The sequence below is a fragment of the Daphnia carinata genome, chromosome 1, assembly GCF_022539665.2.
Source record: "Daphnia carinata strain CSIRO-1 chromosome 1, CSIRO_AGI_Dcar_HiC_V3, whole genome shotgun sequence".
NCBI lineage: Eukaryota > Metazoa > Arthropoda > Branchiopoda > Diplostraca > Daphniidae > Daphnia > Daphnia carinata.
This window is the reverse complement of record NC_081331.1, coordinates 10,302,452-10,324,515: the sequence shown is the minus strand read 5'-3', so window position 1 is coordinate 10,324,515 and position 22,064 is coordinate 10,302,452. Positions and strand designations below refer to the sequence as shown.

Genomic DNA, 22,064 nt, shown 5'->3' with positions numbered 1-22,064 from the left:
AGCTGACCACAAACCAGCTAGCCAATGAGCCACAACAACAGTATATTGCACTCATCCGCGAAAGGCATACATTGGGGTACTTGTAACTTTTTGATATAGTCCAGACTTTCCCCTCGTATACGTAATCATCATTCGTAATTTCATAGACAAAAGAACGAATTTTTTTTTAGTTTTTAGAAAATTAAGTCGAGGCTGTTTGTCTATTTTCTTTTTTGCGGCTTGTTAAGCAATACATTATTTAAATTAAGAGCTTAATGGGCATCTTCTTTATGAAGAGTTGTGCTGAGTTTATAATGATGGCCTTTCAGAACGGGGTGCCTTCAATCATGGCGGCGTCAACATCTCACACACTTTTGAAGGTACCGCTTTGACTCGATGATGAGGAAAGCGTTCATTGTTGAATTTCTATACGAGATGTTTCGAAACTGCTCTCAATTTCTTCTTTTTTTTTCGTATATATGTTTTTTCTTATTCTTGGCTGTCGTACGTTCGTTGTCTTTTCTCGGCTGCTAGCCAAGTGATGGATGAATGTAGGCATTTATCAACACGGACGAGCAACGCTGTAATCTTTTTCACAGTCGTGACGTGTGGTGGATTTTTCAAACCTCCGCCAGAACTAAACAAAAAAAAAAAAAAGGGAAATGAAATCAAAGAAATTTCTTAGTCTTGTTTTGTTTGGGTGTCTTTTTGTGTTGCCTTTCCTTCTTCAAAAAGCGAACTAACGCAGAGCTCATCACTTTTTTCTCTGTTGAATCTACAACCTAAATCAACAGCTAACTGTGCGGTACTGACGTTGCGGCTTTATCTAATCGGTAGGAAAAAAAAGGACTCGCTGAGTCCCTATATCGATTACGAAGAAAATGGGATTTTTTTTTAAACTTAAAAAAGGACGTGCTCTGCATTCCACTAAAAGTCAAAAATAAACCCCCCACCCCGGAAACGTAGAAACAAACGAAGATATTAAAAATTTTACCATTTCAGTCGACCGTTTAGAATCATTCAAATGTCGCCCTAATCCTTCATTTTTTGTCCTGTACATGTTACACGGCAGTAACATAGTTCTTTTTAGTGTCCTCTGTTGCGAAGGGTAGAAAGAAATGAAAACGATATTCCCATCATGGAACAAAAAAAAAATGTGTAGCGCGTTTTATTCTTTAGAAAGACCGAAGAGGTTCCAGGTGGTCACCGCCTACATGAAATAAAAAAAAAAAAGAAACTTGAATGAGAATTGACAATAGGCCACGATTGAATTCAAAATCATACAACAATAAACATAGGGGCTGGAGCGCTCATATAGTGCTGCCGTGTTGCTGTTGCCCGCCGTATTGTGTTACCCCTCTCAAGCGCCATTTCTTCTTAACTTTCTTGTGTGTCCTGTGTGTTGTTCCTTTTTTTTTTTTATAGACATCATGTCCGGGGTCTATCTAAGTACACAGACGATATTTTTGTATCGCCTTTAAAGAAAAAAATCCCCTTTTCAAAGGGAAACGAAAATTCTAGATTGATTCTGATCGCTGGACCATTTTTTGTGTGACAAACTATGCGGCTCCTGCGATTGATTGTTATCGATTTTCTCTTGTTACATCTCCTTTATATTCCCTAACGTTCGCAACAAAAGCAAAATGGGACGACAGCCAAGTACGTGGCCCGCGAATTCCAACGCAATTTTTCAGCCATCACGCTGGAACAAACAGAAAGAGACGAAATATTTGAACTCAGTCCCCGCATGTTTATAAGAGAATTCTTTTTTTTTTTTGAAATATTCAGCAGGATATGCGCGATGAATAATTTTGCTACATAATTCATGGAACGCGTCGAAAACACTAGCCAAAAAAAAGGAAATGATCGTTCCGTGTTTTTCTGTGCTTAACGATAACCCGTCGATGTTACAGCATGCGGGATCGTATAGCATATCGACACCGACGAGTTCTACCACCCGTTCAGAAAACGTCCGTTTTAAAATGGTTGTCACGTTGACAAAAGAAAGCAACTATCCAAAAGTTACAAGTTGGAAAATCCTCCTCCCAGAAAATCACATAGTCACCCATAGTTCTCTCGAAGAATGTTGTTTTGAGAATAAATTTCAAGAGAGAGAGAGAGAGAGAAAGACCTTTAGGGACCGCGTCATTTGAATACATTTCCTAGACGGAGTTTGGAACTTTCACGGCACGGGAGATCTTGTGCCGTACAGCCCTAAACTTCTATATGCGTATTGAACATCACTTAAGAGATGATCATCCATCAGTTAGAGATTTCTTCAGCGATCAGTTGTGATGTATCCCTTCACGAAAATGGGGAACGAGGGGGTGAATTATGAACGCGCATATAGTCTGTGTGTAGGTCTGAATACGTGGGGTGCACATACGGTCGGTATATGCGCACTTTAACTTAATATTTATTATACTCAGCGCGGCTGCTGCGCTCCTTCCTTTGATGGGGGTGTAAAAGAGCCGGTCGGGGGTGAACGTACATGAACGATGAGCGGATAGATCGACGGGTCGGACATCTTCATGCATCATGCGAGAAGATTCTCGGCAAGTCTAGGGAAAAAGAAGAGAATCATAAGTACTTAAACATGCTGTTGCGTTTGCTGTCCATTACATCCAGAGCACATAGGGTCGAAGAGTCGTGTATACAACAAGAAGAAAAAAAAAGATGATGATGATAATTCTTTCTCCTTTTTTTCATTTCCTTAACCCTCCAAAGATTGAAGGAGAAAAGATTTTTTCCCGCGATACGTTTCGAAAAAAACTCGTATGGTAATCAGTACCGCTGGTTGATAATCGAACGCAGAACGGCCGCCTATATAATCTTGAAGGGGGTTCCATTCACGTCCGTTCAATCTTTTCTAAGCTCCGCCGCGGGCCTTGCTTACACGTTTTCTTCCTGAAAAACAAAAATATATTATATAAATATAAAAGACTGACAAAAAAAAAAGCCAAGGAACGAGGAAATGAAAATAAAGTTTTCGGACTTAAAAAGCAAAGAAGAAAAAAAAAAAAAAAAAATTATGTCTATACGCAAGTATCCCACGGTGGTCTTCTTGTTGTCTTCCTCTTCTTTCTTGACTTGGAAATAGAAACCGTATTAAAGTCACTTTCTCACCGAGCGGACACGAACGACAGAGTTCTCCCCTCAATGCTTCAAGGTGTTCCAAGACGTCAACGGGGTCTTATATAAATTTATGCTATCAATGATTCAGTGGATTATTCGGAGACAGTCCGGCATAGTCCATCCGTTAAACTAAGGAAGAAATGGGGAGGAACGCGAAGTTTTATCTCCGCGCTAGATTGAGTGTATAGTATTTCGAATTTCCCGCCTCACTAGATGGACAGACTGGAGACACAGAAAAGAAAAAAAAAAAGGGAGGGTAAGTTTGAAACGAGATACACGTGGCGTTCATCGTTCGACAGAGAGGAAAAGATTAACCGAATAACATCAGCGCCGACAAGAAACGTCTTGAAGAGACGTCGAGCCCCCCTCTTCATTCCGCCCTTAGTCTCTTCCTTTCTCGGGGTGCAATATGACACGCTTCTCTGTACACATCACGTTCACTACGTCTTCCATACGAGGATGAAGAAAGAAAAAAAAAAAGCTCCGTCCTCTTTTAAAGTTTTGGCTTATTTTGTTTTCGTTTCTTCAAGTCTCCAACCACTATAAGCTTCTGTCTTCACCCTTCTTCTGTGTTATTGGGAGAAAATGTTGGATATATTATTATCTCTTAAAAGAGGCAAAATAGAAGGAGGGATATGGAAATGCATGGGCCAAATGTGCAAGAGGACAACAACAAACAAAACAAAAGGGAAATACCGGTATTTCGTCGATACTCGTCAATCAGCCGGGGGTTTTAGAGCTGAGAGAACCACTACCATCCGCATTGCCGGTGCTAAATTAAGGGCGTTTTTTCTGTTTGTTTTCTTTCGTTCCGACCTTGTCAAAAGGTTTTTCTTCTCTGTTGATGATTGAAATCATTCATTTGTCCGATAAGAAGTCAACGCGGAGCTACTGACTATAGTACCTTTCCGTTTTCTCATAACAGTTTCAGAGAATTTCTTTGTTTTGAACGAAAACGCCATCTGTCGAGAATACTACAAACTTTCATACACCATGTTGGATATTGTTTACAATAACCCAACAATCCATGATGAATCGTAATTCATGTAACATTTTAGATCCAATGGTTTTTTTTTAATTTCTTAAAAACCAAATGAACAACAGAATTCGTAGATGACATGGCATTTGGTTCGTAATATTTTGACTAGTCACGAACTCAATTATTATTCTTTTTTGTTTCTCAAAGTTAGTGGGGGGTCTTTACTCTTTAGTTCCTTACCTCGTAATTAAAAAAAGAAAAGTGCCGTTACAAAGTGGAGTTCGATCCAGATCAGTTGTGCACACTGATCAAACCTTCTGAATGGAGTCGGATTTACACGAACCCGAGTAAATTTTGCTAATTCTATTCAGGTGCACAGCTTCCTAGGTGACCTTTCGCGTCTGACCGATTCCTCCATTTGAAATACACACCCACCGGCACATGGGCAATGGAGGAACTGATGAATTTGTGGGAAAACAGTGTTGCACACGCCATCTGTTAGTAAAAAAAAGCAACATTTTATTTTTCACCTAGCGGTAAATATAAATACTACTACCGAAATACGACGAAAAGGACAAACTTGAATCTCTTACCACGTAAAGAAAAAAAAAAGAGTACATAGGTATTTACTTTATTTTCATGTCTACGTAAGAAAATGTGAATCAATACAAACAACAACATCAACGCATCGTCACATGACTTCTGTTTTCGTAATTTGGCTACAGTTATTTGCCCCGGTTCCATTTCGACGTGTCTTTGTGAGATATCCGCTATAGAATACAATAAAGTTAATAATATGTGTGGTTTTTACGTCACTTTGTGTCAGGTGAATTTGAGAAAAGAATTCTTAAATGTAATATAAATTCAACTGAATGTCATTCACGTCATATATCCCAACAGGTTTTTCAAAGACAATCAGGGACAGCAAAACATGTGATTGACGACATAGGCATGGAATAAACAAGTTTCCAAAAGACTAAACAAACAAACAAAATCACGTTATGACGCACCATTCAAGCACTCGTTAGCAATCCGAATTCTGAGTTATGAGAAATATTGCGCGTGTGAATTGCCGTTTGTGTAACGGAGGGAATTGGGATCGTGGGATCGCCGTAACGGGAGATTTACGAATTCTCCGAACGCAGCGGCTCAGAGATTGCATTGGGGCTATTGGGTACCTGAGGAGTGTATCAATGGAAATGTGACCTGAGTTGTGTATGCTAGGTTATTGGGTATGCTATCCGCTTTACATCCCGTGTCGACGTAAAGCGGATGAATCGGTTGAACTGCAAGCGGATCATTGCAGTCACAGTTCTAAAATGGGATCGTGATCTATGGCGCACGAAGCTCAATGTCACAGTTCAGTCATATGTTCAGCTGACCACAAGTTAAAAACACACAATATGACCTAAAAGATATAATTACCGTTAATTAAAACAAAAAGTTTGCTTTTAAATATTTACCTTCGGGGATGGGGTTGGTGGGGGGGGGGGGGGTTGATTGGACGATGGTAAAAATTGCAAAATTAAAATGCCAAAAAAAATCAATTTGATATTATTTCTATTTCAGTTTCACGATTGAGAAAATCAAAATAAAGAAAAACCATAAAGAAATTGAAAATAAACAAAATGGTATAAAGATTGGAGAAGTCTATTGCTGACAATACACGCCGCCATTTTGTAGGCTAACGCTTCTTTTTTTTCTTTTTGCTCGTTTTGGCACCTCGATGCTATCCATCAGGGATGATGATGATGTGGATGATGAACGAAATTCATTTTTTGAACCGAATTACAAAATGCGAACAATACTTGAACACAAACAACAAATGAAATTCGAATAAGTGTTGCGGGGAGAGAAAAAGAAAAGGTAACAAAGGCAGGGAACAAAAATCAAAAACGCAAACATAAAAAGAAGACACGGACGAACGGGAGAAAGAAAAAAAAAATCGTTGTGTGAAACCCAATAAACATACACTGCAGTCAGATAACTGGCGAATGAAGAGATGAAGAACATCAGGAAAAAGAAACCAAAATTGGGATACGCTGTGCAACAAAACTGCTAATTAATTCGAGACAAGATGAGAGAAGAAGAAAAAAAAAAAGAAGAAGGAAAGATTGAGGAAAAAAAAAAAAAAAACCAAAAAGAAAACAAGAATCCTGAAACTATGAACCCAATTTTGGGCTTTTGAGGTAGTAAAAAAACGAGCCCTCGGCGGTAATTAAACATTAAACACAACAAAAAGAGAGGGGAGGGGAAACCACACCAACAACAAACAACAACAAATAAACCGAATTCGATAACAAACGAAGCATCTGAACGAACGCATTTTTTGTTTTGTTTTTCCTATTCTTTTTTGTTTTGCTTTTTCCTGTCGTGTAATTAACGAGCGATGGTAAGCGGATTATTTGAATCAGCATTTGTTTCTCTAGCGTGTAAATGTGCTGTCTATGTGTGTATGTGTGTTTTCTTTTTTTTTCTTTTTTTTCAAGGACTGAAATAAAACCATAAAAAATAAGGGATTTGCCCTTTACACGGTTTGACTACAACGGTCAGGTGCAGATCTCTCATAAAGAATTCATCAAGGTGAATGTGTTGGCACGATAGCGTTTCGAGAAAAATGAAAGAGAGATGAGGGAGGCAGGAGCTGTGGGATATATATAGATATAAAAATGTTTTGGTGGGTAAGCGAGGAGGGTGAATGGGAGACGAAAGAAGAAAAAAAAAAAAGGGGGTCACCGAACAGCATTTAATTTAAACACACACGCACACACTTAACCATTTTTCATGTGAGATAATGAGATGAAGAGAAGGAAAGAAAAACGAAAAAAAACATAAAATAAAATAAAGTAAAAATTATAAAAGACAGCAAGAACATGGCGATCAAAAATACAAACACTGGGCTTTATAATAGTGTTATGAAACGTTACAACGAACGTCGACAAGAACAGGAGTCAAACAAAAATCGAATGAAAACACACACGCATCCGTATTGCTTTTTTTTTTTTTGCAAGGTAATCTTTTCGACACGTTTCAATGAGAGACTCGTACTCAAATTGGAGAGACGCAATTTCTTTTAGACAATACACACACACACACATACGCACAGAAAAAGACAAAATACACACTAAGAAACGCTTCATCATTATTTTCTTTTCAAATTTCTTGAAGTGTCACTTCCCCATATATGTTTCTCTCTGTTTTCCAAAGATCGACCTCACATTAATCAAGAGAGCTTTTTTTCTTCTTCTTCAAAATACCAATAATGCCATAACAGTTTTTTGAACTGCGCGCCATTTGTTTACATCGTCGGCTTTTGCTTGTTGGTTTTCTTTTTTTTTTTTTTTTTTTTTTGTCTTGCAAGTAGTTGAATGTTTAACAATTTTTTTTTTTCGGGGCGGATTGAGAAGAGCAATGTGTGTGTGTTGCTACGGGAATTAAGCGCAGGCGGATATGTGATTTAAAGAAAAAAAAAAAAAGAAGAAATGGGTCAAGTAGTTTCGTAATGGATGTCTGTTTGTGTTGTGAAGAGAAACGATCACATTTTCGGCGTGGAAAGTTACATAAGGCCATTCGCTCACGTATATCTGTTCTTCTGTCGATTATGTATCGCTATATAAAACCTCGATCTCAATCAGATCGCGGAGTGTTGCGTTATAATATAATTACTTTTCCCCTCCCTTTTCTTTAAATTTCCCGATCGTTATTTGGCACAGGGCGCATGTTTCGGGACAAACAAGACAATAGTGGCATGAAAACAAATCTCCCGCACAATTGTCTCTTTTAAGCTCGTCGTCAACGTTTCTGTACATTTACATTATTATAATTATTATGATTAACTAATAGCAACCCCAATGAACAAGAAGTTCTGCGCCAAAACTCCCCCCTCTTTTTGAATCATCAAGAATTAAACGAAAACAAATGTTGAATGTAACCGATAACAATTCACCGGGTTCACATCAAACACGTTGGGCGGGGGGCTAAAATCCCATTGCATTTACTCTGCTGCATATTCGCACCGTTTGCCGTTTGATCAACACAAAATATTATTAAACATATTCGAAATATATTCCCGCACATTAAAACAAAAGAGTTTTTAAAAATAAAAATCGCGCTGAAGAGAAGACGAAAAAAAAAAAAAAAATGGACAACAAAAGAGAAAATGCTGGCTTTTATGACGGGAAGAAAGAAATTGAACTGGATAGTTTTTCCTGTCGTCAAAACGGGCTATTTAAAAAAGAAAAAATTCTTCTTGAAAGATTTCAGTTTTGTTCTGTGCAATTGATTTCAGTTATTATGATTCTTCGAGGTAAGGTTCGGAACTAGTGAATAATTAAGGAGGGATTGAAGTGTTGGTGAAGGGACAAAATCTGTTGTCTGCTGCTGATACTGAGGTATTTCGCTTGGAAGGTTAGTTGAAGTGTCAAAAAATAAAAACGATTTTTGAAATCAAACAAAATTAAAAAACTGTTCTCCTATTTTTGTGCATGTCTGCGTGTGATAATCTGCGTGTCGGGAGTTGTGAGGGAAGTTAGGCGGATGAGTCAAGTGGCACGAGATCTTCTTCAATCGTCGGCCGTTGTTTTGGGACTGCGCTTGACACAGGCATCGAGCATGTTGGCAGCCGATTCCGGCCGGCTCAAATCTCCGTGATTGCCTTCGGAAGAATGAGAGTGATTGTTATTGTTGGGTGCGCCGGAAGTGTTATTTTGGGCAGCGGCAGCCGCTGCGGCTACTGCGGCCATGTTGGACGAGTGCTCGGCGATGAGCTGTAGGTAGGTGTCGAGCAAAGCGCTTCCAGTTGATCCGCCACCATTGCCACCTCCGCCGGATGCGTTGTGATTACTTCCAGGCGAATTGGCCTGCTGCTGCTGCTGTTGTTGCTGTTGCTGTTGCTGTTGTTGAATGGCAGCCTGCATATTCGTCTCCAGCCAGTGTTTACCCATTTTGGTGGACAATCCCAAACGGTTGACTAATCCAGCGGCAGAGCCGTAAGGAGAAATGGTGGCCATGCCTCCGCTCGATCCGCCCGATCTATCGCTCTTCTCACGGTGATGGTGATGGTGGTGATGATGGTGATCGCGGCCACCATCGCCGCGAAGTCTTTGCTGGGCCAAACTCAAGTCCTCGGGGTCCTGTTCCAGTGGAATCAACTGCAGCGGATTGTTGCGATGAGACTGCAGTCCACCGATTGTCACCTGTCATTCAAGTTAAAGGAATAAAAACGTTTTTGATTAAAGCAATTCGCTATTTTGAAAATGAAAACAAGTGCACACAATTTTACCTGAGGAGGGATTGTGCCGGGAGGTAAAGAGCCGGAATGGGGGCTCTTGAAATCGAGCCGGAGATCGGCTGTCCGGCCACGTGGGTTGCCACTGGTGGGTGAGGCGCGAGCCGCAAGTTCCGCTGGTGAAACTATAAAACATTCAGCCCAATAGTTAAAAAAAGAAATGAGGTAAGTAACGACCGTTACAGGACTTTGTCCATGAATATTTGTTTGTTTTTTTTTTTCTTTTTTTGGCTTACACTTACCTTTGACGCCGGCCTTGGCCAGTAAGCAGGAAGCCAATACAGGATCGAATGGTGCGGGCATTGGGACGACGGGCAGGTCTTTTGTGCTGATGCCGCGATGCTGACGCGACATGTGCGAATGCAGCGAATTGCGCGACTTGGCCACCGTTCCGCACAAGACGCAACGGTAGCCCGGGCAGACCGTGTGCTTGTCTTCCAGATGCGTCCGCAGCGTGTGGGCCGATCGGTAGATTTTGCCTGTTCACAACATTTATTTCAGACATTTTAAAAAACAATGTATCATTTTTTTTTTTTTAACGAGAAATGTGGTGGACGGAACGTACCGCATTGAGGACACGGACGCGGGTCAGTTGCTCTGATTCTCATCAGATCGAGAGAGCGTCGCGTAGCCTGCGCTAGGTCGTTGTTGTTATTGTTGTTGTGGCTATCGTGCTGGTGTCGGCCGTGATGTCCGCCCCCTCCGCCGCCACTGGGTCCGTTCCCACCTGGAATGGATCCAGGTGGGAAGAGAGAATGCAAACTCTGCAGATTGAGCAGCGGATGGTGATGAGCAGCGTATCCGGAAGGCGGCACCATCATCTCCGACGCGTGGTGATGCAACGAAGAAGATCGATGGTGGTGATGCGGATGATCTCCCATCCCCATGCCGGATGATGGATAAACATTGTCTTCCGTGTTGGATAAGTCACCGACGTCCGTCCGATCGCGATCGGAAGCATCCGTGTCGTTGTCGCTATCGCTGGCATCGTCGTCCTCTCCGTGATGTTCCCGCGCTCCGCCGCCGCCTCCGTGACCGGATCTCGAGCTCGTCTCCGATTGGTTGCCGCTCCTTCTGGCGGCCAGGAGGTGAGCCATCAAGCTCTGCGACGACCGTCCTTCGAGCGCCTGACTCAGCAGCGACTCGCGGTGGACGTCGAGCAGCAGCTGCTGTTGCTGTTGCTGTTGTTGTTGTTGTTGTTGCTGTTCGTCCATCGTGGCTTTCGCGTGGAGCCGGTGGTGGCGGCGTCCTTCGTCCTCCTCCATTTCGTCGTCCAACTCGTTTAAATGCTCCTCCTCCTCATCATCGTCGTCTTCGTCGTCGTTAGTCCTTCGTCTGCGGCCATTTTCCGTCACCACAACTAGACCAGCAGATGCAGAAGCTGCAACTGTCCGTCCTGCGCTTTCTTCTGATTTGGATGTGACCAACGTCGCAGTAACGGCCGCTACCGTGGCAGAGGCAGGACCCAATAAATTCGGCCCGCCCGTTCCGGCCAAAATGGGAGACGTTGATCGCGATCTGACCCGTTTCCTCGGCGGGTTCGTCACTAATCCGACCAGCGGGCGGCGCTCCGTTGACGACTCCCGAGACGACGGCGTCTCGTTCGAATAATCCGACACCTGGCGATTGACGAAAAAAGAGGGGACCGAGGGAGAAGGGAGGGGATAAAGACGAGGAGAGAAAGGGAGGAATAAAAAATAAAAAAAAATAAAGTAAACAACCAAACACCATCGACACCGTTATAAATGGTTTGTTTTCGTTTCTTTACGACTTTCTCTTCGTCTGTTTAGAAAAAAAAAAAAATCCAAATCTTTCAACAGATTTAATGGGCAACAAAAAATAATTGAAAAAAAAAAAAAAAAAAAAAAATGCTGGAAATTTCCATTGAGCGTGAAAAAAAACCCCTGACGTGGCTCGAGTGAACGTCCAATAAAAAAGAGAGTAGACACTGGTACGAGCCGCATCGAAAGACTTTTCGATATATATATTCAGTTTTATCTAGTTTTATATATATATATTTCCCAAGTCTTTCCAAACGACTTGACAACGACGTAAAGGTTTTTAGATGTGGGTCATCCGCGGTCGACGTGCGCTACACAAATGACGAAATCGCACCATAATTCACCACGTCGACCATCAGGTGACAAACATTATCAAAAGCTGACGGGGTTATAACCATTACCTCCCAACAAATTGTAAGTAAAAAAAAAAAAAAAAAAAATAATAATAATAATAATTCCAAAACTTACTCGTTTCGTGTTGGGGTAATGTTTGGATGGGACGTCAGCCAGTCCCTTGACCTGCAGCATCCGGGCCGTGTGAAGAACCGACGGCAATTGTTCGTTGGAGACGCTGACCTCGCCATTGTACATGAAACGCAGCAAGGCTTCCATGTCACGATACTTGACATCGCGCAGGATGACGATCGGATGCTGGCACGGATTCGCCTACGCCAAAGAATTGATCAGTTCATTCGGAAAACATGTTATACATCAGGCCTCCCCTCGTCTTTGCAAAACCCCTAGTTTTTTTTTTTTTATTTGTATTCTTGGCAAAGGAACAGAAAATGAAGAAAAAAAAAACGAGAGCAATTCAAACAATAATACGTCATTCCTATGCGTCGCCATCAAAAGTAAGGAAAAAAAAAAAAAAAAAAAAAGGAAGCTGTAAAAAAAAATTGATCAGGGAAAACTGTTTGAATGGAGGTTTGCCGCGTTTTTCGAAAGAGATTAGACAGAGCGGCCGATACTAAAAAGTCCAAGGGGAAGATCAAACTGCCAGCAAAATAGGCTTTTCAGGGTGGAGCAGTGGTTACGGCTGCACAACTGTGAAACGATAGATTTTTTGTTTTCTTCTTCTTCTTCGTGTTTTCTCGCGAGCTTCTGAGCTGAGAGATAACTGATGTCACACGGCAGCGTTACGGGCACGACGGAAGCCCTCCTCGTCCCAGAAATAGCACAACCGAGGATCCTTCTTAGCATCCCATTTATGCCTCTCTTTTTTTTTTTTTTTTTTTTTGTTCCCCTCTCATTTTCTTCCATTTCGTGCGTGTCTGTGTCGTCGGGATGGACGTAAAAGGAGAAAACCAACTCTACTATTGGTTCCTTACTTACATCCAGGAACATTTTTTCTATATTTTTTTTTTTTTTTTTCCTCCCTCTCTTTTCTTTCTTTTCTTAATCGGATAATTCCACCGGAGCCAAACGCCGGAAATCGCTAAAACTTTTTGTGTAATAATCGATTGTATGTTGGGGAAGTTTCAAAGACAAGTTGACGCAATTTTTTTTTTTCCTTCTTCTTCTTCTTTGATCGTGCAGACAAAAGAACGTCGGAAAGAATATTGAAAAAAAAAAAAAAAAAATAAGTAAAAGATAACTTACCTTGAGAAGGTGTCTGAAATAAGGGCTGCAAGCGGAGAGCACCATCTTGTGAGCGGTAAAAGATTTACCGTCGCAGGCCAGCGTCACGTCGACGAAATCCTCGACATCGCGCAGATGGCGGAACGAGGAGAGGATCGACGATTGGAAATCGTGCCACCGCAAACTGTACAACTGCTGCTGCTGTTGTTGTTGTTGTTGTTGTGGCAGTTGTTGTGGCAGTTGGTGGTGCTGAGGATGGAGCGGCTTCTGATTTTCTATTTGCTGTTGCGGCTCGCGACGCGAATCGATTATCGCATCGTCTTCGACGTCCGCGTCTCCATCTCTTTCGTCGTCGTCATCATCTTCTTCGTCCGCTTCTTCGTCCTCGTCATTTTCCTCGTCTCCTTCGTCTTCGCTGTTGTCGCGACGATTGGTCCGCGACGGACGCCTGCCCGTCGCGTTCGACAGCCGATGCTGAGCCGTCCGCTGTTGGCGATGCCGGCGCCGTTGGGCCGCCGTGTCCGCCGCTACTCTCCGCCGTTTGCTGACCGAATGCTGTTGGTGTTGCTGCGCGTTGGCCAGCAGATTGGCCGGCACGCGTTCATCGGGCGATCCGCTTCCGCTAGGTGAAGGATGTTCTCTAATGCACGATTCTTCCACGACGCCCGTCGGCATCGACATTGGAGACGATAACAGTGCCATAGCTCCGACCATCTGCTTTAACAACCATCAGCTGTTATTAATTATTGACCCACAAACATAAGAAAAAAAAAAAAGAGAAAAGTGCTCTGATAGGTTTAAAAAATAATAATAATGAAATCTGCTGGACATGTGTTTCATTTAATTATACAAGGAATTTCAATCGATTCTTTGAATAACGAAAACAAAAAAAAAAACAAAAAAAACTCGATATGATGCGAAAACGAAATCGTACGTTCCAAATTAAGAAGACAACGTGTTTAAAAAAATAAATAAATAAATAAAGCCCAAAACAAAAATTAAAAAAAGGGGGGCAGACAAAGAAAAACAAAAAGGTTGTCGGGACAACACTCACCACGAACACCTAGTCATTCAAATTGCGTCTCTGCTTCCAAAAGGGTTCGATTTTTTTTTTTTGTTGTTGTTGTTGTTTCCTCGAGACTTCGGTTTTATAAAATTTGTGTTCAGAGTTTTTTTGTTTTTTTTTTTTTTGTTTTATTTTGCAGCTGGGTCCGTCTTCTCAATCGTTGTTGATGTCCGATTGGGAAATCCAATCAAGAAATCCAATCCTGATGATGGCAGATGCGCACACAAGGAAGGCAACATGGGCAATAAGAGAGAAATGAAAAAGAGCGTTAAATTCCAGTTTCTTTTATATAAATATATATGTATTTTTTTTTATTTTATTTTTGGTCACGCCGTTGGCACAAACACAAAATCATCAAACTGCGTCTATGTGTCTGCGCGTTGCATGGAATTTCAGCATTACGCGACAGGCAACAAACGGTGTCTCGCAACCGCGAACGAATATGACGAAAAAAAACAAACAAAACAAAACAAAAAAGAGAGGAATAATTCGCGAACGGCATCACGAGTCTTACGCACGACGGAAAATTCCAGCCAGTTCCGGTTGATCCGGGATATGTTGCGCTTGAAAAACGAGAAACTTTTCTCTCTTCTCTTCTCTCCTTTTTTTTTTTGTTTTTTTTTGTTTTTTCGTCTTCTAACTGCGCGTCTATTTGTCGACGTTGACGCAATTCGAAACGGATAATAATGCGCGATAGCCTCGGCACATGAGTTACGAGCGAGAAGAGCCTGTCTAACGGACAAATGTCTATTCGATTTTCATTCTCCTTTTTTAAAACACAAAATAATATTTCAAACTTCCTTTCGTGGAAAGACAACGTAACGAAATCAAATCCTTGGCCAATAACAACAGCCTTGATGCCCAATCCAACCGAATGAGACATAAGGATGAGGATTTAAAAAAAAAAAAGAATGGGGCGAAAGCTTTTATCGCGATGTTTGAGGCAAAACTATTGCGCGGGTGTTAGGGGTCGGCCCGTCAGTTGAGACGAGAAATCGACGACACAGAACAAACACTAGACGTTGTCGGGAATAAGTAGACGAACAGTATAAGAGCAAGGGAAAAAAAAAAAAAAAAAAAAGGAAGGAAGATGAGTAGGGGAGGGTTATCATAAGGAAAAAAAACAAAAAAAAAAGCTTAATTGGTTCGATTGTTTTATGTATGTACACCCATCTCTTCTTTTCGTTGGCAAAAGCGTCTTTTATGTATACACACACTCACTGCTTTTCTCTTTTTGCGCGTTTTCCTCTTCCCCGTTGCGTTCGTATACAACAATGAAAGACGCGCACACACACACAAAAAAAAGCGGAGAAGAAAACAAAAAAAAAAAAAAAAAGAGTCAAAGAAGACGGCCAATCGATGATTTGGGGATCTTTCAGATTGTTCCTCCCTCATCACTTGCCTCGCCTTTTATAGATACCCCGGTCACAAACAAAAGCAGGGGGAAAAAGATGTAACGCACGCAAACACAACAAACACAATGCGCACGTAGAGAGTCTAGAACAGAAGAAGATGTCGAAAAGGTTTTTCTTTTTTACAAGAGAAATAAAAAAAAAGACGTACACACACACACACACACACCACATGAAAGAGAAAATAGATATCGAGAGCGGAGCACACTAGCAAAATAATGGGCCTTCAAACTCACCCACCGCAATTGTGAGTCGAGTCAACTACTACACGACAACGGATGCTTGTGTGTAACTTACACACTATAGCCAAGGAAAAGAAAAAAGAAAAAAAAAAGTGAGTCGAGTGGACCCCATACGCTACTGGATCAGGTTCTAACAGTTTTCGCCCTTGTCTAGAAAGGGCCCGTACACACGCATTTCAAAGCGTAATACAAAAAAAAAATAAAATAAAATAAATAAATAATTATAAATTCTTAACCTCCAAATGCGGGTGTGTATCTCTAACAAGAAGAGAAAAACAGAACGCTCGGTAGCTTGACCTGGAATGCCACGTGCCCAACCCGTCCGTCCTCTCCATAAACAAAAATTCACTTGCTCTCGATTATTTCTCCTTAAAAAGAAGGGAAAAAAAAAAAAAAAAAAAATTGGTGTTGCAAGTTGCGTAGCGCGCGGGTTACGTTATTGGTTAAGACTCGGGAGTTCTTTTTTTTTTTTTTTTTTTTGCGTCGTCAAAAACGACCTCGTCTAGTCTTGTGTGACGGTGTGAGTGACTTGACGGACGAAAAAGGAAACAAACGACGGAGCGACGACAACTGCAATATTCTAGCAGTGCCAGCTGAAGCGCTAGGAGAACGCAAACATCGGGAGCACAAACACGCAACGACACGGGGGCAGCGGCGGGAATAAAATCAAAAAAAAAAAAAAAAAATTGAAGAGAAAAGAAACAGACCGGTTATTTGAGGGGTCCCGGGTCGGGTCTAAGTGTACACCGCGGGAATGTTTCGCAACTGGCGAGATCTATTCATTTTTTTTTTTTTTTATTTTAAAATTCTTGACCAACGCGCGAAAGAAAATCATTGGCACTTCAATTTTTTTTTTTTAAGTAATCGCTGGCGGCCATTACACCCAAAAAAAAAACTCACCTGCGAAATATTTGTGAATACGTGTGGGTTTTTTTTTTTTAAGGAAAAAGAGTAAACTAAACGAAATGTTGAAATCAAAAATCAGGAGGTCATGTCCGGGAAAAGGTTTTTTAAATTGAAAAAAAAAAAAAAAAAAAAAAAAAAAAAAGTGTTGAAAACGAGACACGAATTCGAACGAAATCATAAAGATTACACATACCGGTATCCACCCGAATCTTTTAAAGTCTATCCTTTATCTGTTACAAATTGACATTTGAAGGACTCTTTTCTTTTTACACAAACTGATTTGAAAGAGTAAGAGATACAATCTACTGCTGATTCGCTAAATACTTAAAGACATGCAAAAATGGCTCATCCTCGATGGGGCCAATCGTTGACAAATATTTCTAGATATTTTTACTCCAAGTAAAATGTAGACTTTTAGGGCTTTTAGCGACGACACTATACCGGATCGGGCCGGTGTCAACCTGAGTGTTACACCGCCCACCAAGAGCCTAACCTTTCGTCATCCTAACAGCCACTTCCCACGTATGAAACATCCTCCATTCATCAAGGTAGAGCACCCTCCCGCCCCCCCCCCGTACCCCGACGTTTAAGAACAAAACAAAATAAATGTAGCAAATTTCATAGGTGTAACAGCTAAATCAAATAAACACACTCACATAATTACGATGTTGATTTTTTTTTTTTTGTGTGTGTGTTCTAAATTAGATGAATCGGTAAACGATCTCCTTGGTGGTAGTGCGCGGGGATGAAAACGAAACTGTTTATCAATTGTCGATATTCAAGTCAAAACACACGATACCCATTTTTTTTTTTTCTACCCCGAAAAATTCACTTTAGACGCACGAGAGACATTCACTGTTTGACTTTATATTTTCTTCGTGACTCGGTAGCACAACTCACACCACAGCTGCAAAGGACGGAAGAACAACCCCTTCCCCTCGGAAAAGACACGTGAAATGTAATTTTGTTCTTTTATTTTTTTTTCTTTCTGCAAAACAAAATCAAATGTTTGTGTGTGTTTTGTTTTTTTTTCAACACTCACGCACAGACACACACAGAAAGAAGAAAAAAAAAAAAAACAACGACGCACATACAACACTTGTACTCCACATACGGGCCGATCAAAAAAAAAAAGAAAACGGACGGATGAAAAATCAAAAATACGGCCGTGAAAAAAAAAAAAAAAAAACAACCAACGGGATCCGGCGGAGTAGCCAACACACACAACGCGACGGCACCGGAGAGCGGTCGGAGACTGGTGTGGGCCTAGCGACAAGTCTGGGCCTAAGTATATACAATACAGCACTCTCTTTTCTCTACTATTCTACTACACACTCCTGCCCACCAGAACCACCCTCTCTCTCACTTCTCCCAACTGTGTGTGTGTGTGTGTGTGTGTGTGTATATATATATGCAGCATGTATGGAAGAGATTTTTTATTTTATTTTTTTTTTTTTTTCTTCCCGTTTTGCTTGATGGAAAAAGAAACGAAAGAAGAAAGGGAGAATAAAAAGAGAGAGAAAGAGAGAGAAAGAAGAAAAAAAAAAAAAAAAAGGAGGCTGGGCTGTTTTTGAAAAAAAAAAAGATGTGGGGTAGGTGGGTGGAGGCGGTTGGAGAAGTTGATGGGCGGAGAGTTTAGTGCGTACCGCGGCCGTACCGAGTTATGTGGCACAGCTCCTTTTTGCTATACGTAGACGGACCGATCGAGTAAAGTGTACACACAAGGGGGCACCACTACTAGGCAAAAGCACACACACACACACACACACACACACCATACAACCATCCCATTACGCGTCCACAAACACATTTGCAGACAAGGTTATGTGTGTGTGTGTGTGTGTGTGTGTGTCTGGCAAGTTATTCTCTTAATAAGCCAGCGGGCCGGTCTTGGAGAGAGAGAGAGAGAGAGAGAGAGAGAGAGCTAAACAGCGGGATCGTCGACAAATGGCAATGGGGCGTCTTTGATTTCTCTCTCATTCTTTCTTTTTTCTTCTTTCTGCTGTTTTATGATTTCATTTAGCAGCCGAGCCATTGAGTAGAGAGAGAGAGAGAGACACGCAAAATCAGGAAAGCGCATTGTCGTGCCCGTTTTCTTTCTGGCGAAAGAGTCGATTGAAAAACGGGCCGCGGTCATTTGATTTTTGATGAGCCGGCCCCGAGATGGTCCAAACGAGAAAAAAAAAAAAAAAAAAAAAAAAAGTGCGAGCGTGTGCGCACCCATTTTCTTTTAGTTTGTTATATAAGAGCTACATACGCAAAAGGCAGGGAAAGAGAAAAAAAAAAAAAAAAAAGAAAGAAATAATGCTAGAACTTTGATTGCTGCGCTTTGCTGGGCTCTCTCCCTTCCTTGGCCGCGTAATTACCATCAGATTGGCCCGTGTGTGCTTACTTTAGCTCTTTTTTTCTTCTTCTTTTTTTCCCTTTCCCCCCTGTATGAAAAAAAAAAAAAAAAAAAACAGCCCGTGAATTGGGGAGGGAGTTCGATCGTCCGGAAGGTTTTCTTTCGTTTCTCTTATAAGAAAACGCGGCCCAGGGATTTTTAATTAGCAAGCGAGAAAAAGACTGGCAATAGGCAAGCTGCCTTTAGTACACACACACACACACACACACACACACACACACACAAGAAAAGAAGGGGTGCGTGTAATCCGAGCCCCATTTGATAGCCAATAGTTCCAGATCGTTCATCAGCTACTACATTGTCTTTTTTTTTTTTTTTCTCTTCCTTCTTTTTCTCGTTCTTCTTCTTCTTCTTGCCGAAATCATCTAAACACTCAAAGTGGATATATCGCCAGCCAACCCAAATCACACACACACGCAATTCTTTTGCCTCCTTCATCCGCCCGAACCTTCAATACAGCTGTGGTATTACCAACCGGGGTGGGGGGGGGGGGGTTGCTGTCATTTAATCACGCTGTATATATTTATGCTATTTAGCATAAGACAAGTTGGACGTCTCAATCAAAGGAGGTGAAATATAAAAACCAAATTATTTTCATTTGTTTTCTCTTGTTGTGTTGAGAGAACAAAACGAAAAGGGCCCGAATTGTTATGACATTTAGTTTCAGTAATCACGATTTGTTTTTATCAATGGATTTCCGGGCGTTAAAACAAGAAAGAAAAATAAAAATACATATGATTATCAATTTTTTAGGTCCAAGTACACAGGGAATATCACTCCCCCCTCCGGTCCGACCGATTACTGGGGTGGGGCCATGTTCTTTTAATAAAGAAGGGAAAAAAAAAAGAAAAAAAAATTCTGTTGTTTAACACACTCTGGCTACTGAGTAAAAAAAAAAAAAAAAAAAAAAAAAAAAAGATGAAATGATGAACAGGATGTTTTTGCTTTCGGTAGCTCTATAGTCTTTTCGACTGGAAGCGGGAGATTCAAATCTCTGCGAAGAAAAAGGAAAAAGAAAAATGGACGTCATTCGGCCCTCGTCCGTTCAAATGGTGAACGAACGGAAGACTTTTCGTTCAATCAAATTCGTGCGTGGTGCGCCACACATCGTAAGACATGCACCGATTCTATTTCTGTTGTTGTGTGGTACTTGAAACAGATCAGACTCGATTCTTTCTCTCTCTCTCTCTCCCCCTCCCCCTCTTGTATTGACATGAGCAAACAGCCAGACAAATACAAGATACCCCCACCCCGCTGTCCCGAAAAAAATCCAATATACTCGCATACAATACGTACAACTTAACTGTACCTATCGACTTGTTTAACAATGACCCAAACAAGCCCCCTTCCCCTCTTTTTTTTTTTTTTTTTTTTAAAGTCAAGGAAAAAGAAAAAAGTGGAATGAGACGGGATTTGCACGTACAGAGTTTCTTGAACCCCCCCCCCCTCCCCTTCTATTGAACTTGTACGATCGGCAATTGTTTGCATCGCGGCATCTTTAACTCCTTTCCGAATTTTTTTTTTTTTTTTTTTTTTTTTTTTGTGGACCGACAAGGTTATATAAGTTCCTAGCCATTTTTTTTTTCTTTCTTATATGCAATAAGAGACAAAAAAAAAAAAGGGAGGGGGGAGGAAGATAAGTTTATGGCGGTCTCTTTTTGCGCTAAAGGAATGACCTTTTTTTTTTTTTTTTTTTTTCGCAGCCTACCCCTTTCGTTGGAGGAGGGGGGGGGGGCAGTTTGAGAATTATATGACGACACTACTGTAATAACATGAATGTTCATGCACAATGTTGCTTTTGCCTTTTCTTTTTCTTCTCTTGACCGCCCTTTTTTTTTTGTTGTTAAACGCACCGAGCGAATGCGTGTGTAAGTGTGCACACACGCACATCACTAAAGCGCTAAAAAAAAAAAAAAAAAAAAAGAAGAAGGCATTTAAAAATAAGAAGAAGACGAAGAAGAAGAAAAAAAAAAAAAAAAACTTGTTTTCTTGGCTCTCGCTCTGAGCCGACACTTTTACAGCTTTTGGCGTTGCATTTTCATGGGCGTCTGGACCGAATAAATCGACCTCTATATCCTGTAGCTCTTTTTTTTTTTTTTTTTTTTTTTTTTTCCAGTGGTGTGTTGTTCAGCCTGGCACTGGTGAGCCGCCGGGGCCAGTTCTCTCTCTCTCTCTCTCTCTCCTACCCAACTATATTTTCTTTCTTGCGCAATAGTATAACAACGTTTAGAAAAAAGAAAACACAAGTGTCGCGTCAAAGCGGTGTACAGCCAAAACATACGCATCTATAAATGTTTGTGTATATAAATATATATATATACAGTGTGTGAGTGTCTTATCCCTCCCCCGTCCCACATACTATTTCCTTAACCCTCTCTTTTTCACGGCTGGATGCGTAGAGTGAGAGACAATATCTGTGTAGTTACCCACTTTTAAATGTTTTTTTTTTGTTTTGTTTTGTTTTTTTTTAAACCAGGAACTTGTCTGGTTTTTAAAACTTTTGTCGTGTAAAAATACAAAGATTAATCTCAGACATCGATCAACTTGGCAAAATGTTTGGCAAAAAAAAAAAAGGGACTTCGTGACTTGGTGTCATTGCAATCAATTTCACATTTAAGTTTTGAAAAGTTACCCCCTCCCTCCCCCCGTTTTTTGTGTACGTGTGTGTCGAAAACCTTTTTAGTAGGTACGTAGCTGCTCGTTCTAGCACCAATAGCAAAAATCGAATTAAAAAAAAAAATAATTATGGGTCTGATGAAACTATTCGTGACTGCACCTGATGACCGAACGAGAAAAAAAAAATCAAATCAAATAAAAGGAGATACATTAAAACACTTGATAATGAGCCAAGGAATGTTTCGAAAAGTGTGTTTGTATGTAACGAAAAAAAAAAAAAAAAATATCCGGACGACATGAGCGCACCCAGATGAGACAGCGAGACACACAATGACATGCAAATAAGAAAAAGAAGAAGAAGAAAAAAAAATCTATTTGGGATGTTTACCTTTCCTTGTTTCTTCGTCCTTATCTTTACGAGTTGCCTTGCTTTTAGCGGACCAATCGCCAGGGGTAGGACAGGTGCGATTCAAGAGGGACAGTCTCTCTCTCTCCAATAAAAAAAAACACACAAACAGTCAACGTGAACTGGGGGGTGTCACAGCGCGCGACCAACAGCACAAACAAAACAAGTTCCCAACTTTTTTTTTTTTGGTGCCCTCCGCCTCGGGTTTTTTTTTTTTTTTTGTTTTCTGGTTCAAAAGGTCAACAGCCCCGCCCGACAAATAACGCACACACG

At 41.0% G+C, this 22,064-nt stretch overlaps 1 protein-coding gene and 2 long non-coding RNA genes across 7 annotated transcripts; all 3 read right to left on the bottom strand.

Annotated features, from left to right (window-relative positions):
- Positions 1-209: 209 nt before the first annotated feature.
- Positions 210-4,531, bottom strand: LOC130693296 (uncharacterized). The gene is made up of 6 exons (XR_009001654.2): positions 4,334-4,531; positions 3,021-3,681; positions 2,602-2,886; positions 2,405-2,540; positions 974-1,189; positions 210-616 (listed from the first exon to the last, which is right to left on the bottom strand). It is a non-coding gene; the product is annotated as an uncharacterized LOC130693296 (long non-coding RNA).
- Positions 4,532-5,636: 1,105 nt separating this feature from the next.
- On the bottom strand, positions 5,637-18,217 carry LOC132088561 (uncharacterized). The gene is made up of 2 exons (XR_009422046.1): positions 18,184-18,217; positions 5,637-6,534 (listed from the first exon to the last, which is right to left on the bottom strand). It is a non-coding gene; the product is annotated as an uncharacterized LOC132088561 (long non-coding RNA).
- Positions 7,418-17,309, bottom strand: LOC130693197 (protein abrupt-like). 5 transcript variants are annotated; one of them, XM_059497478.1, is made up of 8 exons: positions 17,022-17,309; positions 13,794-14,007; positions 12,761-13,453; positions 11,630-11,827; positions 9,946-10,999; positions 9,623-9,859; positions 9,375-9,505; positions 7,418-9,288 (listed from the first exon to the last, which is right to left on the bottom strand). In XM_059497478.1, the coding sequence occupies exons 3-8, from the start codon at positions 13,451-13,453 to the stop codon at positions 8,656-8,658; spliced, it is 2,946 nt and encodes a 981-aa protein (XP_059353461.1). In that variant the 5' UTR covers positions 13,794-14,007; positions 17,022-17,309; the 3' UTR covers positions 7,418-8,655. The 5 variants fall into 5 exon arrangements, with proteins under 5 accessions (XP_059353461.1, XP_057372305.1, XP_059353459.1 ...); XM_057516322.2 differs by lacking the exon at positions 17,022-17,309 and adding an exon at positions 15,379-15,534; XM_059497476.1 differs by lacking the exon at positions 17,022-17,309 and adding an exon at positions 14,324-14,592.
- Positions 18,218-22,064: the final 3,847 nt, after the last annotated feature.